At 37.3% G+C, this 19663-nt stretch overlaps 1 protein-coding gene across 10 annotated transcripts in view; it reads left to right on the top strand.

Annotated features, from left to right (window-relative positions):
* FHOD3 (formin homology 2 domain containing 3) overlaps positions 1-19663 on the top strand; it is a 385562-nt gene that overhangs the window by 263377 nt on the left and 102522 nt on the right. For all 10 annotated transcript variants that reach the window (XM_017814946.1, XM_017814947.1, XM_017814953.1 and 7 more), the window contains 3 exons: positions 2852-2946; positions 9175-9318; positions 11222-11454. In XM_017814946.1, coding sequence (XP_017670435.1) covers positions 2852-2946; positions 9175-9318; positions 11222-11454 — 472 coding nt within the window. The remainder of the gene's footprint in view (positions 1-2851; positions 2947-9174; positions 9319-11221; positions 11455-19663) is intronic.

Consider the following 19663-nt stretch of genomic DNA (forward strand, 5'->3'; position numbering starts at 1 on the left):
AGGAGAACGCACACAAAACTCGACCTCTGCTGTTTTACTTCACAGAGCCTGTTTCATCACTCCTATCAATTTTGCCACAAGTTTTGCATAAAAGTCATGACCTTATGGGAACATCCCGATCTGCTCCCAGAAGAATCCCTGGGATGCTACATCATCATTCTTCTACATCGGGATTGACTGAAGGAGAAAATTCACCTATTCCCTAACTAGAATCAACAGGAGGCGGTACTGTCAATGACTTTGATAGAACTATTCTAATATGTACCAGATTAAACCTTTCTTTTCAAATACCGTTTTCTTCATTATGATCCCAGTCTGAACAGGTCTCTCTTTACTTTAAGCATACTGGACTGCACAGGCTCTGGAAAGTGGATCTGAGAGTGGATGAGAGCAGACACCTGCTCTCGATCTGCACATATCCCATGTTGTCTGGATCATAGGTTGGAAACTATAGGCCCTCATTATATCTTAGCAAGAACTATTAACCCAACTAGAGTAATGCAGTAAGTTCATGGTGCAACTTCCACACCAGAACTGCCTTGTCCCTGGGTGGGTTGATGGCCTTATGGCTATTTCCATGTTCACTTCTTGTCTGTTCAGATTGAGATCATAATGGGGAAAATATAATTTCAAAGGAAAGGTTTCATCTAGTACAGAGTGTAGCTTTATCAAAGTCATTGATAGTACTACCTCCTCTTGACTGTAGTTAAGGAATAGATGAAGAATTTGGAATTAAAACCTAGATTTTGGAAATTGTCTAAGTTTAGTTGAAGCAGCATAATGAAAGCCTCTAAAAAATAGATGAGCTATTACAGGGCTTTACTTGCCTTTCAGCTATTTACTTGCCTTACAGCTACTTGCCTTACTAGTAACTGTGCCTGATTAACAATTTTTAAAAATTGTATTCTAAAATAAAAAAGCAGTATGTGTAGAAGAAAATTATATATCATTCTTGCAGGAAAAAGCGAGGTGACCCTAAAATTATTCTTTTGTAATAATCAAGAAGTATTGAGACATTCAAGAAAAATAAATCGAACACATGGATGCTGTCTAAAAAACAAACCAGTATTATTCCAATAAGAATAAAACCTACCTGCAAAAATAAAGGCAGATTTTGCTAGAAGGACTCTCACTAAATAATGCAGTGGATTAAATAATTCATTTTTTATGTTGTTACCAACTCATTTTTGTTTCCAAATGGTATTGTTATAAGTTAGACTTGCGTGGTTTCCCTATTTTGTTTCTCTTTCTTATTTCCTTCCATTTTTTATTTTTTCACGGGAAACCACAGGAAGGCATTTTTGTAGTGAGGATATCATTCCTGCTGATCATATATCATTTGTGAGCTGAGTGAATTTGTTCCACATGTCTTTGAACATGCACTGCCCAAAATGTCTGGCAATATAGAGAACCTGGTAAAGAGGTGTCTAGTGTATTTTCATTACAGACATGTATTTGAATTAGCATTTAATTAGTAATGCACATAAATACTTCTGGAGAGCTGAGAATTAATCCCTCTCTCTCACTGATTTTGCTTGAGATAAAGAAACTCTGATTTATTATTCAGTAGTAAGGATCAGAGGCTGTCTCAAAGAAAGAGGGAGAGAAAACAGGAGAAATATTGCTGTCTGCACATTTATTAGTAGACAGGTTTTCCACATGCTGCACTGCCATTGCCCTGAAAATGCAGATCCTTGGTTAGCAGAAATCTGATCTCTTTGTAGCAGGGTATATATATGTAAGATATCAGCTTGAATAAACAAGGGCTGTTATCACTGTGAGAGTAATGCAGAGTTTAGACCTCAGGGTTACTGATCAGTGAGCAACAGGTGGTTGTGATGGCACATACTCTGTTTCCCTCTGAAGTTCAAACACTCTCACAGTTACACTTGTGTAGTTGAATTGAATATCTCTAGGGTAAGGTTAGCTCTCTACTTCGTCCTCCTCACCTCTAACTTTACTCCAAACAAAACACTGAATTATAGTCTTTCAGTATTTACTTCACTTTTCATAGATAAAATTTAGGAGATGCAACCATCTTGCCATTTAGCCAAATAAAATAGGATGGTTTTACACGGTACCTTCCACACAAGAGATTGTCTTGAGTCTGATGTTTTTAGCACAATAACTCACTAGGCCACTAGGGTTTGGTTGTCAGATAAATATGCAAATTCAAATCAATATGCAAATCAAGCAAGTATGTCATAACTAAAAGCACAGATTTTGACCTTACTTAGTGGAAAATGAGAGAAATGTATCTGAAAATTCTGTAGATGGGTTTCTTATTAAAGTAATTTGAGAATGAACCACAGCGAAATTCTTTTCCCCTCATTGATCATTTCTTTTATTTCTTTAACCTGTAATTTGAGAAGACTGTTTCTCTGCCACACTGTTTTGTTACCTTAATGCAGCATAATTCAGCATTAGCACCAGGAATATGAGCAACAGGCACACTGAAAGCATAGCTTTATGGTTTTGCTGAAGATTTATCAAAGCCTATGTGAACCTATATCAGGTTCAGTAAAATTCCTCCCACCTGATTTTTAGAAGTTCTATGTCAATCACACTGGGCTAACAAAGCTTCCTTCATCACCAAGGAAGAGAAGTTGGTACCTTTGGAGAAAGTCTACCTGGCATACTTTAGATCCCTGGATTAGGCTGCACTGCAGTTTCCATTGTCTACATTAACTTCACTCTTAGGGAAGCAGGAGAGACTGTAGAGAACGCTGGATCTTTCACTTGAACTTTCCTCTGGCCACATAAACCATCTTATGCTACTTCTTGGATAAGTGTTGATGCTATAGCTTTCCATTTTGATCCCTGTAACCAAGACTTTTTGCTTTTCCTCTAGGAACCAAGCCATGGTCCAACATCATGGAGATACTGGAGGAGAAGGATGGGGTTGATACCGAGCTACTGGTTTACGCAATGACCTTGGTTAACAAGGTTTGTTTACTTTTTTAGCATAACTGGTGGGCATAGTGTTTTCAGTTGTATGATGAACTTCCCTGTTGAGAGTACATGACAGAGACTTGTCACGGAGAAGTTGCAGATCATGCTGTAATCAATCAGCATACTCTTGTTACTTGTGCTGCAGTCACCCAAAGGCAGTGGTTGGGAGTAGAATTGCTATTTTGCTAGATGCTGTGTGGAACTGTGGTATGACATGGCTCCCAATGCCAATGCTGCAGTGCTAAATGAAAACTCAACAAACTAACTCAACAGATTATCCAACGGGAGAAACAAAGCAAGTGCTGGTGAAAAGAACACATGCTCACAAAGGCTTGCATTGTACACAGTTTTCTAGTTCAGATAGTTTAGTTGGGTTTTTTTTTAATGTAAACTAAGTATGATGAATTTAACAGGTCTGAGTGCTAATAAGAGTACTTCTGCTTAAAAAAGTAAGGTTACATTTTTTTCTTATTTCCTTATATTTTATGGTGACCTGATTTACAAGTAATAGTCTTACAGTAAAATCAAATGTTTTCAGAAGTATTCACTTGTGCTATTGAGCAGAAAAAAATCGAGAAAATGGAAAGGTCCGTGACAGTTAGAAATGTATTAGTGTAAATACCTTAAAAATCAGCATCTAGTCCTAGACAAATCTTAGGGTAACTAAAATTAAAGATTAATTTTTAAAGGGACAGAAGATCAGCATACTACTGGCAAATCAAACTATCTGTGTGGTTTATGGTTATACTTAATAGGACAGAGTATTTGGAAATATTATTATTACTCATTATATTCACTTGAAGATCCTGAGTTTGTTGGCTGCCAGTTTATTGGGGTCTTGGCTACATGGTAGGGGTTGTGGGTTCCTCTGTTGTTGATATTATTTATAAAATGATTTCTTAATGGCAGATATTGTCCAGCAAATATGCCTGAGAAGGACTAACCTCTCCTGGTGACATTTCTGACATTACTCTGCTTTTGCTTAGAGTCACCCTTGCTCCTGCTTCCATGATAGTAAAGTTCCTCTTGAGTTTAAAAGACCACCTTATCTTACGGCTCTACTCTTTCTGAAAAAGCATCACCAGTTACATATGCTTCTGTCTGTAGCTGCTATTAAAGGCAAGGTGACCCAGTCTTTAACAGCTCCACTTTACACCTTGGTTTTCTTGTGTACCAATTCCTGTTGCTAAGAATATTCTCTTCATCATTTGCACAGTTGTAATCTACCTAGTGTTTGACTTCCTCAAAGATTTTGTTCTCTGTTGACTCTTTTATTATCCTATAGTTGATTCCTTTAGTCTGAGTTTTTCAGTACATTTAAAACTATTTTTAGGACAAGATAGTTCTTTAAAAACACACAAAAAAAGAAAGCATCTCACAGTCAAAGGAGCAACGCAGTTACGAAGATCAAGGAAGAGAGGAATCCCACAAATCCACACTTATAATTATGATCTGGCTTATGGGCAGCTTTATGATGTTTTTAATGGGATATTTTTCATGATTATAGAGAAAACAGCAAGCAGCATGTAACAGTTGTAATTTTTTCCCCCGCAGAGAATACAAAGAAGGCTCAGATGGTTTCAGCTTTTCTAGGCAAGGAAACAGCAAAGTTTTCAGAGCAGGCAGAGTCCTCGTGAAGGATTTGTCTTAAGGAAGCCTACTTCTACTCCATCCTTCTCCGTGTATACGTTTACAGACTGTTTTCCTTCCTGGTTAAGAGCGCAAAACACATCTACTCAGGCATAAAAATTGCTCCAGTCCTTTTATCCTCTCCCTCTCTTTTGCTGATGATTAACCAATTTACTTAAACTAATATTTCATTAACCCTCTCTTAATCTGTGAGGATTTAGGCATTAATGAATCTCTTAAATGAGAGTGATACCAATGCTGCCACATTGCAGATATGCAGATATGTCCAGTTATGTATAGTTCTGGTATAACTTTTGTAATCTTCCTTGGATTAGTTCCTATGATCTGTTAGATCTTATTCTAATCTCTACTTCCTTATGTTTATTACTGAAGTCTGGATAGATTAAAGTCTTTGTGTTTCCTTTGTATAAAAGAACTTCACCAACTACTTATCAAATGCTGAAAAAAAATTCTGTGTTGCATTTAATTCGCTTTCTATTCAACTGCTATAAAACCTTTTCGTCATTGAGATTACATTGGAAGCTTTGTAAGTTTTAAAATTACTGCTGATTTTCTTTTTACCTGTTATTAATATTGCTTATTCTCTCATATACAGTATAGTTTTAAATAGATAAAATCATTACAAGTTACATAAAAATTAATATGTATTAGTGTAGTCAGATTAAACACTGAATGGTTTTTAGAAGGTCCAGTATAATTTTAGAATTTAAGCTCCAGCTTCCAGTCCAAGTGGGAGCCTAGAGTACCACCCACCAGTAGTCCATAAACTACAGTTAAAAAAGTGCTGTTTCAGGTCAGTGTGGTGTTAATACAGCAGCTGGCACATCAGTTGCTGATGACCTGCCTTGAGAACATCGCAACTGCTGCACTGCAACAATGATCATCCCAAGTCCTGTGTCTGACATTGGCCCTACCAGATGTTTTAGGAGTTCTGGTTCCTGGGAAAAATGAGAGAGGCTTCTTCCTATCCCAAAGCAGCTGAAAATTTGGCTAATGCCCCAAAGTGTGTTTATTCACCATGTAGTGCTTTTCACCATAACATGTAGGATTTAGCTCATGTCTCTCTCTCTAGTGCGTGAGCCTGCTAGTGGAGTGCAGGCTGTTGGGCATTTGGTAGCCAAGGCAGGACGCTCGTATTACTTGAACTTTCATGAAACATTACACACCAAACGGACTTCCTGTTGTCTATATCATCTCTGCACCACTGCTTTGTACTGTGATTGTTTTGTAAATTACAAAAGTCACCATAATTACTAGTTTTACTAACAAGTGTTAGCCATTTTAAAAACTGCAAATACATAGAGCCTTTCAGTCTGGGGCTAATTTACGTCAGCATTTGTTCAGAGACATAACTGAGGATATGTAGTGATAAGAATATTCTACTATTACCAGCTAATTATGTTGTCTATAGGTCTTATCATTTAGGATCACATTTGGCTGATATACTCCCATAAAGCTTTTCCTTTTTCCACTCCTAATACAACTTCATGTTTTCTTACCTTTCTTTCTACTGGGATTTTTAAAGGTAGTGGTAAGAAAAACATATTGTTGAGTGTTTGGTAGAATGTTGTTAAGAGGATATATCAGGCTCAAAACTTTTGGGCTGGGTTTTTGGTTTTAATTTAGTTCACCATTCCAAAAATAGCCACTTGAGAGGGAAGAGCTCAAAGCTGTAAAGCCTTTCTTGCAAAGGCTTGAGAAAGCAACTTGGAAAATCACACAACACACCAATAAAAATCTTAATTCAGGGATGTTTCCTCAAACCAAAACTGGATAGAGGCATAGGAGTGAGTCTTGACATTCATATTCATGCTTTGTTTTTACACCTGAGTTCTGAAGAGTTTTGGATTTGACATCTCATTTTTGGTTGAAGATAGCAAGACCGTAACAAAATTCAGCAAGCAAACCACAGAGTATGGATTAAACATGCTTCTCCAAGTGTCTAAATTTTAATTCTCTAGACAGGTTTTCATTTTTTAAGGTTTAGTCTTCAGAACACGAAGAACTATTTGGGACTTGTATGTGTATTTTGATATTGGAGTATCAGTTTGAATTTAACCAGGTACTCCGGAAGGAGCAAAGGCTCTTGAAGGACCTGCTCAATCTATGATCTCCAGTCTTCTGTTAGCAGTTTTTGTTTCCTTTATAAAGCCACCAAGAAAATGGGGGTCCACTCTTGTTTTCTAATATCACAACCCAGAATTAATCAGTCATTTATGCAAGCACTTCGCATTTCTTGTGTTTATTTCCTGAAAAAGTGTTTTTCCTATGATAGATTGAACTGACCTCGTTGAGACACCAGTAGTGCCCTTTTACATTCCATATTATAATGTTAGAAATTGAATCTAATATGCTTTAGGCTCTGAAAGTGAGTCTGTGAGTTCCATGACAAACTGTGCAAAGGAAAAATACTTGATTTCTATAGTTGACAGTTCAACTGCCCAATTCTGGCCAGTAATATGCAGTGAAAATTAGATTTCCACTGCTCTGTGATTTAAAATTATATTAACAAATAAAAGGCTGCTGACAAAAGCAGTTGCCAGTAAATACTACCTTATGCTGCTGTTTTTTCACTCTACAGCTTGCCTTACCTTGGATTTTAAAAAAGGTGTATTTGAACATGGGTGATCTGCATATCAATGTTAAGACCATTTCCTGATATTTTTAGAAGTAAATGCTCAGAAGATATGACTCTTTATCCCCTCTTTTGCAAATACAACATTACATCTTACTATGCATGAAGGCCCTCAGGTCAGAATAGTTTCAGTTTACATCTTTCATTTGCAAAAGAAAGCCTGATAGTTGAACACCGTTTTCTGTTATAATATTTTCAAATCCATGTTAAAGCTCCGTTGAATTTGCAGTGTGATAGCTTCATTTGCTGAATCCTCAGATTTTTACTCCGTGTTAGGTGTTGGTTTAGGAAGGAACAAAATATGTGTGGTATCTGTTTGCAGCACTTTTCAGGAAGTTTTAGTTTCATAGTCTTCTGTGGGTTTTAAACAGAGGCTTAAGTACTGTCCTGGACAGAGACAAATTTTTAATTAAAGCCTGAACATATAACCTGAAAACTTCATTGGTATTTGTGCTAAGAATTCTTGTTGTGGTGATTTTCACCCGGCAATTTCACCAGTCCTGTAATGACTGAAAAAGAAAATGTTGCTGTGTTGTGTTTAGTTAGAAAAAAAGATAGATTAAAAAGTACCTTGTTGATACACATATTCCAGTGCTTCACATCACAGGAAAGAGGTGTTTAAAGGACAGATATGTCAGCTGCCTATTCCCCTCTCATTAGTCATGTAATTCAGACCCATTTTTCTGAATGTAAAGCTTCTTGGTGTAGGGAGGCAGCCCAGAGCAGCTGCTCTTTTCTGCACTCTGCTGCTCAGAGCCACTCTGGAAAACCAGTATTCACAGAGCACAGTTCATTCTATCCAAGGCATGAGAAGTTGAAACTCTTTTTGGAAAAGGCCTGGGTTTTGCTTCCCTGTCTCTTGCTGTTTCTCTCCTCTACTGGGAATATAGATAAGTTACTTAACTAATTAAATGGGAGAGAGGAAACCACTTTAGAATAAGCATCCCTCTGGTGAGCTACTCCAGAATAACTGTGTTATTTCCAGTCTGCATTCTCAGGTATTTTGCAGAAACAGCTCTGCACAGACTGGTTCTTGTGAGGACGTGTATGTTGCTCTGCAAGTAAGTTGCACAGTATGGTCAGTAGTTTCTACTTAATATGCACAGGATTACACTAATTTTTCTGAATCATCCATAAGGAGCAGTAAAAAATCAGTACAAGCTGAGTAGAAATCAGTGGCTCAAGCAGTTAGTTTTCAATAGCCGTTATTATTAGCATTCTTTATTTTCTAGTGTGCAAAAGCTCCTCTACATTGTCACTGGTAACAACTTACCATATAATCAGGAATTAATAACTCTTATAACATTTTATAGGAGTTAATGAATACCTTTAATATGACTTTTGAAGTTGAAAAGGAGGAGAAGATTCACTATCTCTGTAATATAAAACAATTTGTGCACAGGGAAGATGACTGCTGCTGCAGGTGTGGAGGACAGTAGGCACACGGTGCAGGATATTTCCTGCTGTCCTGACATCACACAGCTGTGCATTGGACTTTTTCTTCTTAAGAGCTAAACTTACAGGAATCAGTAGGAAATCAGCTTTACTCATTTCAGCTAAACTGTTTTTTTTCTCCTTCTTTGCTTTTATCTCTGTGTTTGATGCTTTGACATTCTCTGTTCTTTAAATCTGTACTTGAATGAAGTCAGGAAGAATCCAACTGTGTATTTTAAAGGCCCACATTTTCCATACTTTTTTGTATGAAATAACAGCATTGATTTGTTTTGCCAATTATTCATTTTTCTACACAGTGCACAGAGTTGTTTGTTAAAAGCTGTGCCACTTGTTTTTTATTTTCTAGCGGTGTCTCTAATCCTACATCATGGGTTTTACTTTATTGAAATCATGCATAGCACCACTTACCACCTGCTTTTAAAATCCTTTGTTTAATTCTTTTCAAAACAAACTGATTTAAATGTTTTTCCTTTGATTCTTAGACGCTGTCGGGATTGCCAGATCAAGACTCTTTCTACGATGTGGTGGATTGTCTGGAAGAGCTAGGCATTGAAGCTATTTCACAGAGACACTTGAACAAGAAAGGAACAGACTTGGACTTAGTTGAGCAATTTAACATTTATGAGGTAACATAACATGCCCTGTTTTATGCATCTTACAGCTTGCGCAAACTTCAAAGCCGAGAGGAGGGAGGGAATGTAACCTAGGTGAAATTTGGTTATCTATTTTATTTTAAAAGAGAAACATCTGGTTGCTAGAAGTATTATACACATTTGTATATGTGACCTACTACAGTACATAGCTGTATTTAATGCAAAGGCATTTCATACTAAAGCTGGGGCCTACTCCAAGGCAAACCAGCGCATTTACTAGCCTTCTTTCTGCAACTGCTAGTTACACATTCTGAAATAAGTAGAAGTTCTTTCCATATGCAAAAGTATTCAGCTTGTGAAAAAGATTTGACTGAGCTCAACTTCACAAATACCACTTGTTCTGCAACTGAATAACCAGCAAGTCCTTGTTTATGAGTTTACACTGGACCAGATCCTATGCAGTTTGCAGCAATGGAGTAATGAGTGACTCCACATTTACCACCTAGGTATAAAATAACTACTTTTGAAGCATTTATATGTAAGAGTGGGATATCCAGTTTCTTAATAATTAGCCTCTTTTCAGACTTTGGAAAGTGTTGAAATGGGGAGGTTTAGGCTGAAGTTAATGTAATGTAAGTGTGAATTCGTGTTCTGGTGCGATGAAATTAAATTACTTCATCTCTGCCGAAGTCCAGTGAAGGATTTGATAGATTTGATTCTACATTTCCTTCATCAACTCTACATTCATGCCACTTCACTAACTTTAGCAGAGTTAAGTTTTATATACATCAGTTTTCAGGAAGAGCCAGGCCAGCATAGCAACAAGGGAATGAAAGGGCACCATATCCTTTCTTTTTCTGAGGCTTTGACTTTTTTAAATATGGTGATTAATCCTAAAAACAGAAGTTTTTTTGTGTGTGCTGAGCCTACTGAAAGACTTGTTTGCAAAATTAGCAGTTAACTTAGTTGGGTACCAACTTTCTCTTGATGACCAGATTAATTCTAGACATGCCTATGCAGGTTCTCCTTTTGCTCTGCCAGTGTTGGTTTTTATATGAAAAATCTCTTCTTCCTCACAGAAACAGATTTTACACCCTAAGGAGAGATATCTCACTTCCCCTCCCCCTTTTTTTTTTTAAGTCACTTCTGGTAAGAATTATCAGAATTACAAGACTAATAGAAACAAGAAGATATCCGTTCTTCTGATCACCCACATTGCCCTCTTCTGTACCTCTGCCTATTTGAGTCAGTCTTTCTCATGTAAGAATTACTTAAATGTTAGGCTGCATTTCAGATGAGATCCACTAGTAACTTTGTTCTTTCTGCCAGGGATATCTCTCCTCATGTACCATAAGACAACACTTGCTTTGTTTCTGTTAGAGGTATGTCCCATTGGCGTGTCAGTGGTGTGCTGTAGCTTGAGATACTTGGGTATTGCACCCATACTTTAGTCCTCTACTATTTCTAACACTTTCTAAAGTGTTAGGTGGTAACTTCAACTTGATCACTGCAAGTGTCATGTCTGAACATGAGGAAATGTTCAGTCAGTCAAAGCATGAGAGTTTTTTTTCTGTTGATTTCACTAAAGCCAAAACTTCATCTAAGTATTTTGGAAGGAAATAAAGGACACTGCTCAGTGTCCTTGAAAATTAAGTCTTACATTAAAAAGAAAATGAAGACAAATTAGGAGATACATAAATGTGTTGTTACAGGTCCTGTAGTGTTCTATACAAGGCATTAGGATATAATTCCATGATTAATGCTGCCATGCTGCACTAATGGATAGACAGCAGCTTACGCGGAAAACTGTAGAAATAGCAATGCTAACAGGAGTTAATCGTGTTGAGATCAGTAAATTTTTAAGCCAAGGAGTGAAGACCTGTGATGCCTAAAGAAACTGTGTCAGAAGCCTCGGGTTTCTTCCTTTCTTTCTCAGATGACACTGAGGCATGAAGATGGAGATGAGAGTGCTGACCCCCCTCCCAGTGGGCGCAAGGATCGGAGAAGGGCCAGCCTTGGTGCTGGTGAGAGAAGGGGGTTAGAGCGCCGACGGAGCCGCAGGCACTCAGTACAGAATGTCAAAAGCACTTTATCAGCCCCTGCGAGTCCATGTGGCCAGTCCAGCTTCATGCTGGGCCATGGACAGCGCGTTGACGAACTCAGTGAGAGGTAAGTGCATGAGCTGAGGAATACTCCATTCTTCTCCCATTACTTTCCCTTATGTTCATTGCACTTTATTAATATGACAGACTTTTCCTTATTTTCCTCTTTTCATTGAAATAAAAAAAAAACACCACCACCAAAAAGAGATGGATTTGTAGGTGACTTACCCACATAGCTAAGTTCTTTGGCACCATCCATCCTAAGTAAGTCAACCCAAATCACATGTGGTAGAGTATTCGATATTGGAACTAAGCTTAATTTTATCTATTGACAGATTTTATGTTCACTATGTCCACATAACAGAAGATTGTAACAAGAGCATTGTACCATTAGTGCAGAACTATTTGTCCTGTATATATTACAGTTCGTTCTTATTTTTCTCCTCCTTTACAATCAGCATTCCAGCATAAATATTTTCCTTTGGGGCTACACGGTAGTAGTGAATATATCTATTGTTTTATAATTAGCAAAAGAGAGGCAGTAATGATTAGTTGAGCAGCAGTCTGCAACAATGGAGTCAGTTAAAGACAGTGTCTTTGCCAGTCCTATAATGGTGTTTTTGGGCTATGCATGCTTAGGAAAAAATGAAGCTGCAGCTCCTCAGGATGTCTGACTACTGCACAAGACGGCTGGAATTAATTTTGCGTAAATTAGATGTCTGATCAGCTCAACTCCCTTTGATGTCAGTGGAGTGCAGCAAGCACTGGTAGGCTTTCACTTATCTAATGTATTCTACACGCCTGAAATTTCAAGATGAATCGTGCTCTGAAACTAGCTGTTTGCTGACTATAAAGGGAATCTGGCTGACCAGCTCGGGTGAAGATACATAAGCTGCAGATAGCTAAAGCTGGACACTGTCATCCCATTGCTGAAGATGCCATTTGCAAAACTGGAACAGGGTCCATGAAGAACATATCTTGTATTAATTATAACATTTGGGAAGTTCATAGGAGGTTTTCTGTTGGTTAGCACTGGTTATGAATTTAGAGCCTTAAAATCCTGCATTACATGTAAAGCAGTCCTTCTTGCAAAGCAGACTGAGTTGACTGAGTTGATTAAAGGTTAATGGATTCTGGCAGTATGAAAATGTAAGACTCCAGATAACTGAAACAGTAGTTGCATATTGTATACCACATAATAGCACTTTATTTTCTTTCTTTTTTTTTAACTTCTTGAATTCGGCAACACATTCATGCTTGTTTTCCATCACCTTCTGTGGCCAGGGTCTTCAGTGGGCTGACAGCTGAGAGTCCCATTGTCTTACAGGCTGATAACAAGGATGACAGTGCATTTGAGGATGAGTTTAAAGCATCTTCAGTGTGAGTACAGCTGGGAACTTCAGCTGCTCTGCCTGGTGCATGACCTTGAGCCCTGCTTCATGACTTAACAATGTGACTGGAAATCTGTGTCCATGGATGTGTAGACGATATCGTTGGCTTTTTTTGTTAAACTGATGAATTTAGATTGGCAATGAGGAGATTCTTCAGCTCTACAGAAATTGTTCATTCTCTTACTGTTAATTAATTAAACAAATAGAAGCCATGCAGGATAGCAGCTTCTACCAATACATTTTCTCAATATTAATGTTTGCTTGCTAGCTTTATTTTGCAGTGTTGAGTAACTCCTAATAAATTTGGGTTTGAGCTGATTTTTAGTAGGAATAAAACTGAGGGAATAAAAACACAACAGAGTAGTTTCATAAGTTCATTGAAATATTTTTTTTCACCAACATAGCATAATTTCAATAATTATCCTACTTTTTGAAAACAAATTATCCAGTTCTGGTCCACATCCTCTTGGACAGTGACATAATTTAAAGCATAGTTTAAGTTTAAATCCAGGAAAGTCTTTATCTAAGTAGTCAAATTTAATTTTGTGTTGCAGTTATCCTTGAAATCTTCTGTAGGAGAATAATTAGGTTCTCTTTAACTCTATTTGGAATTTCTAACTTACTCACCTGCGTCTGTAAGGAAAAAGGCATTCAGCGATGAATGTGTGTAACACTGATCTTTACTTCGCATATAGTTAAATAACATTCCTGCCCTCCTCTTAGCAGGGAAAGACAGGAAATATTACTTGTAGCTAGAAAATATAATTTTTTGCAACTGGACATTACAGACTACAGAATATGTATCAGTACCTGAAGATGCAAGTTCTATGCCCAGTAAAATTTTTAAAGTCGCCATAAAAAGAAGTTAGTCAACTGTTGGACCTTCTATTATTCTCACTGAGTTTCTGGTAAGGAAGCATTTCATATAAGCAGATTCTGTCCTTCACATTTTTAGTTTCATTATCTGCCCAAATCTGTAGATGTGGTAGGAAAAGTAAGTAGCCTTCCTGCTTTATTATATTCCAACAAGTCTCAACTTTCAGTGAAACAGTCCAGATGTATGCAACAGTATCTCTACACCTGATAGCAAAACTAAGCAAAAGAAACGAAAAATCTTTACAGCTTCTATTCATTAACATTTAGGCAGAAAATAGTGAAGTTGAATGACTCATGCAAGGTTTTTACACATTTATAAAGTTTGAATTAACCTTAAGTGGAAAAAGGTTTTGTGGAATCAAGTTTTCAAATTTGAGCACGTGGTCTCCAATACAACATATTTATTAGTTTAAAGGACCTTAATAGAGTATCATCGGTGTAGGCCTTGCTGCAATTTGCATTGAAATTTTAAAATATGATGCAGGCATCACCTGGTTTTGTCAAAAGAAAAGTGTGTTATGTCCCTTCTGCTTCCATTGTTAATGTTGTACAGAAGAATCTGTTCAAATGGATAAAAATTGCTGTAAACTGGAAGTGACTTCTCTTCACCTGTAAAATAACTGTCTTCTGCTAATGACCTTCTTCTGGTTCATAATCCAGGTCCCTCCTGAGAAAGGAAAAAGTTGGCAGTAAGTTTTTGCAGAGCCGTATTTCCAAAAATTAGTCTTCAAAATGGGTATTCCTTCACTACATTTTCTTTCCCAATAGGAAACACGTAACAACACTAATGATATTCTTATTGTGTTGCTCCTGGTAAACTTTGCGTGTGGTTGCAGATGTCTTATGTCTGGTTTTGTGGTGGATTAGACCCAGCAGAATTGCTTCTGATGGACATGGTTAGAGATTGAAGTCACACTCTTACACTCTACTAAATTTTATTTTGGGCAATTTTCTTTGTTATTTTTTGACTTCTGTACCAAAGTCAGTAGAAGATTCAAGTTCTTCCTCAACGTTCTCCTTCCCACAATGTTCATGTTTCTTTTCTTTCTAGCTCATCAACTGTTTTGGCAGTTACTTTGCTTTTGTTTACCACATCAAACAGATTGTCCACAGTCATCTGCTCTATGTCAACAATAAGTCTTCCAAAAAGAGAAAAATCCATGGTGCCAGTAAAACAAAAAAAGACAATATTGGCCAAATTCTGTTCTGTCTCACAATGCTCTATATCCAGAAAAGCTGCCTGAAGTCAATGGAGTTGCTCTGATCTACACCAGGCTAATTGAGAGCAGACTTTGGGTTTTGAGCTGGGTAAAGTTGACCGTAAATGCTAAGGGCAACCAAAAGGACAACTTGCAGGCCTTTTTCGTCCATTTGGCAACCTTCTTCCAAACTAAATGTATTGCTTTTTAGCTTGTGGTTCAAAATAAATAAGGACTCAAATGTGCTTTGTGTTAAAATAGTTTTCATGGATCCTGATGTGCCTGTTACTAAATAAATAAGAAGTAGATAACAAATGCTAACTAAGAAAGGCTGAAGGTTGATTTAAGGGTTTGTACCTACTGCAGCGTACTTTAAGATGCCTGTCCCGACCACCAGCAAGTTTGTTTTGCCTAAACTGCTTTCTGTTACAATGATGGTGTGGAACACCAATAAGCCTGCAGAGAATTTCAGTCTTGTCAAAACATTGTTTTAAAAAACCCTTTGCTGGGGGTACCTCCTAAGATTTTCTGCCCTGGTCCAAATTGATTACTCTCAATCTGTGGTCTAGCATGCTGTTTCTTAAGCATTAGACTTTAAAACACATTCTTCCATGGATTGTGTTAGGGTTTTTTTTCTTTTTAAAGTAAAGCTTTTTCCAACCACACGCGTGGATAGAGTCAGGGAAAAATCTAAGGAGTGGCATGGAATTTGGCCTAGATTTATGTTGTTATTGTATGCAATGATCTCTGGCTATATAAGCATTAAAAGGCAAATTTCTGTCTGTCTGTCTTTCAGTCTTGTCCTGTCTGGCTTTGAGGGAGAGTAGGAGGCAGGTAGTTCAGAAGTTCTCAGCACTGCTCTGAGAAGTTCTGTATATACAAAGCAGAAACAAGGGCTTCTCCCAGTTTTTCAGATTAATGTGTTTCTCGGTTTGCTGCGCACTTCCCTTTCTTCGGTACCGCGCAGAGACCATACTCATCTCTCTCCCACAGTGTCCCATCAGAGCTGTGTTATCCAAACTTAGCCAACACACTCAAAGGAGCTTCTATGAGATTTACACTGACACCTCTTACCAACATTGGATTGAATGACTCCATCAAAGCTTTATGGAATTAGTTACAATCAAAGACTGATGTTCATGAAGTTGCGAATAGCTAAGATTAGGTATTTACCTCACTCTACTGGACTCTCTGCTTTCTTTTTTTTCTTCATAGCTTTGATTTATTTTATATCATCAAAAATCACCAAAGAATTACTAAGATTGATCATATAACACTATATATGTTCATCTAGAGATAAATTGGCTGTGGTTAGTACTTTCTTGTCATTATTCCTGTGTTTGACACTTAACAAGTGAAAGAACCGACTGCCATCTTAAGAACTCGTCAGAGTGGAGCCTGAATCCTGAATCAGTGACCAAAGCTGGCTTCAGCAGGCTATCTTTTTTAGTCTCTGGGGCTAAAAAGTATGAGGAAGACTAACTTTTCAGATTCACTTGAGGCTTCCAGATTTTTTGATCTGAACAAACTTTCAGGAGAGCTATATAAGATTAAAGCTTTATGAGATAAAAACAGCAGAGACGCAAACAGGGAGTTGCACGTCTATGAACTTTAGTTAGGGTCCTGCCTTAAAGGCTGGTAGGACTCTTCCTCTGAGCAAAGAGTAGCACAGGGAATTCCAAAGTTTCCCACAAATTTCTAGACTAGATGGAAACAGTGTGATTGCATGGTGCACACTGGGCTCAAGAGCTTTCACACCCTTTATGGCCCTAGGGAAAAACTAGGAAATTTTTGTCTAAATAAAGCAAGCTGTGCCGAAAAGTCATAAGGATCTGTTTGTTAGAAAATACATGTTCCTGATGCTTGAGGATTGCCAAGATGCAGGCAGAGATCGTGATGCTATTTTGGTTTTACCAGAAAACAGTTAATACAGCTGAGCCTCTGATGCTAAGCATTTTTTGTGCTTAGCTTCGGATTCCTGTCAAGTTTCTAACCAACAGCACAGGCCTTAGCTTGACTGTTAGACCCCATGAACTGATTGTTCAAATTGCTTCATGTAGAGCCAGGGCTGCAGGGTTGGTTCATCCAAAACACAGCTGAGACTTCTTTTTTATTATTATCATTTTCCATGTTTTCAGACATCCTAAACCATAACTAATCTGTGACTTTTCTAGCATTTACTATGGTAAATTCTAGGTTTTGTCATGATATTTCAAGTTATAATGACTTTCCACAACACTATATGAAATGTTTTGATTTTATAAATATTTATGGCTATAAATCAAAGTGCTGGTTATAGTGGTGGGTGGGGTTTATTTTATTTTGTTTAGGATGGCTACATTCCCCATCTCTAAGACTTGCTATCTGTGTCAAATATGATGAGTGGTAGGATAGCTATGAAACAGCGAAGTGTGGAGACTCAACATCAGCATTTAATGTAAGACTGAGGCTGTGGTATGGAATTAAAGGCCCAGGAGAGAGAAGAAGTTAATTTCTTTTTTATTGCTGTAATAGAAGAAAACACATGTTGGGTGGGTTTTTTTTCCTTGATGTTTATCTCTGGGTCCTAGTTTTGGATATTTAAAACAACTGAGGCATGAAACTTGACGAAGAAAACATCTTCAAGATAAACACACAGTCACATATCTGTGGATATGCTAAGAATCTCTTTAATACACACACATATGAGCTGAACTACCTAGCATTGGGGTGTGCTTTGACCTAGAATGGCATATGATCAGTTGTAGGAGAGAGAATAGCTTTTTTCACTATTTGATTAGTATGGGTAAAAATGGAAATGGAATACAAAAAAGGAGTGGATTTGGGAAGATTTATCTGTGAAATTAAATGGCTCGGTAAGGTAGCATTTGTTCATAGCATCAAACTTTTATTAGTCTTTGACAGCAATATTATACAAAATCTGATCTGCTGTTTTAGGTTTGGAGTAGGGAGGATACATTTATTTCTCCTGTGCAGATAGGGTTATTTGAAGCATGAAGTCAAGCAGACTTTAAGGGAAAGAATAAAAGTGTGAAATTTGTAATCTTAGTCTTTGTAAGAATATCTTGGAGGCTCCTATAAGGAATGCAGTAGAGGAAGAGACATGAAATAGATTAAGAAAAATTTTCCTTTGAAGCCATACCATAAAAAAAGACTTCACTGATGTATAGGTAAGGATTGACCCACTAATGCATAAGTAATAATAACACAAAAATTTTAAAAGTTACAGCTTGATGAGTATCTCAAGTACAGGTCCTATTACTGTTGATACCATCACTTTTTATTTGAATTAAAATATCTCTGTAGATATATCAGGTTTTCTAGTAGGGATACTCTTTGCTGACTGTGGGTCTTGATGAAAGGAAATATTTAATACTTGGTATAAATGCGGAGTCCAGTTGGCAGCACTGTACTTTACTGTTAAAGCAATGGTAGATTTTCCTATTTAAACTTCAAGAGGAATGAAAAAGGCACTGAAGCGTAAATGAGATTATAGCCGTATGGCAAATAAAGTAACAGCATTGACTTTCATTATTTTACTTTATTTTTCCACTGAGTGTTTAGCTTTGGTGAATTACCTGAGGAAATGCAATGCCAAACCAGGAGGTGAATGTGTTTCTCTGGATCTGCATGATAGTGTCTTATGCACTGGAGTTTACATGCCTTTGAGAGTTCACCTCTACAGTGGGTTTTACAGTGTTTGTAAACATGATCCTATGAGGCCAGGAAATTTTTTTTAACACATAGGATGCAATGGGAGAAAAAAACCCCAGGAGTTTGGCAGGATGCCATTTCTCTTTGAAGTAAGGATCAAGAATAGTGACCTTCAAGTGTTAACCAATATGCAGTTCCAAGTTCTGAAAATGCCACTTCTCCTCTCTTTCTGTATATATTTCAGGATATATTGCTCCAAAAATCTAGCTACATCTATGTTTCTTTACCACTCTGCTCACAGAAATGTAAAAACAGCAATCATGTTCAATGATTAGAGAGTTGTGACTCTTGAAAAGTCTTTGCAAAGCCTTGACAGTATCTTAAGCAATACTCTGCTGTCTTGCTCTGCTTTGATATGTCCTATATAACAAGTGTGGAGGTGTTACCTAGGTATTATTTAGGTGTGCAAAGCTGTTGCTGATCATATTTTAGGGATAAGAAAGTAACAGTAACCTAAAGAACAGCATCCTATGAAGGCATAGTGAGTGCATGTACTTCAGATCATTTGTCAGTTCCTCAAGTTTTTGTCAGAACTGTTTTCTTTGTTTAGGGAAGAAATACCAGGATCATTTTCCTTTTGACCTTTGTAATTATGCATCGTAGTCTTGCTGTATGCAGAAGGTCAAATTTTGAGGCTTTGTAAGTATGTTGTTATGGAGATCATTTCATCTACTTTCATCTTTGCATAGTTGCACCAACTGCAGTGGTCTGTCACGTGTGGCAGTGGAATGGAAAATTGCAGTGGGGTTAATAGGTTGTTTCTTTCATTTTGTTTTTAATGAAAGAGGAAAATATATTGCTGTATCTTTATATAGAGTAATAAATTATGAATTTAAATTATTACCACTTTCAGCTTTCTCATAAAAGACTAGTTGAATCTGTTTTGGCAGCTAGGATAGAAGAAAGGAAGAAGCAGCAGAAGTGTACTAAAGCATTTGTTTGTTTTACAATGACTTAGGAATTTGGCTATGAATTGTGCTGTCTAACCTGTGAAACTGGAATTTCACTCATTTTCCTTCATAAGGACAATGACAAGAGAAAGTAAAATTGGATCCACTGTGACTTGTAAAGATCTTTCCTTGGTGGCACCTGTTAG

Source organism: Lepidothrix coronata, unplaced genomic scaffold (assembly GCF_001604755.1).
Source record: "Lepidothrix coronata isolate B3197 unplaced genomic scaffold, Lepidothrix_coronata-1.0 Scaffold47, whole genome shotgun sequence".
NCBI classification, from domain to species: Eukaryota; Metazoa; Chordata; class Aves; order Passeriformes; family Pipridae; genus Lepidothrix; species Lepidothrix coronata.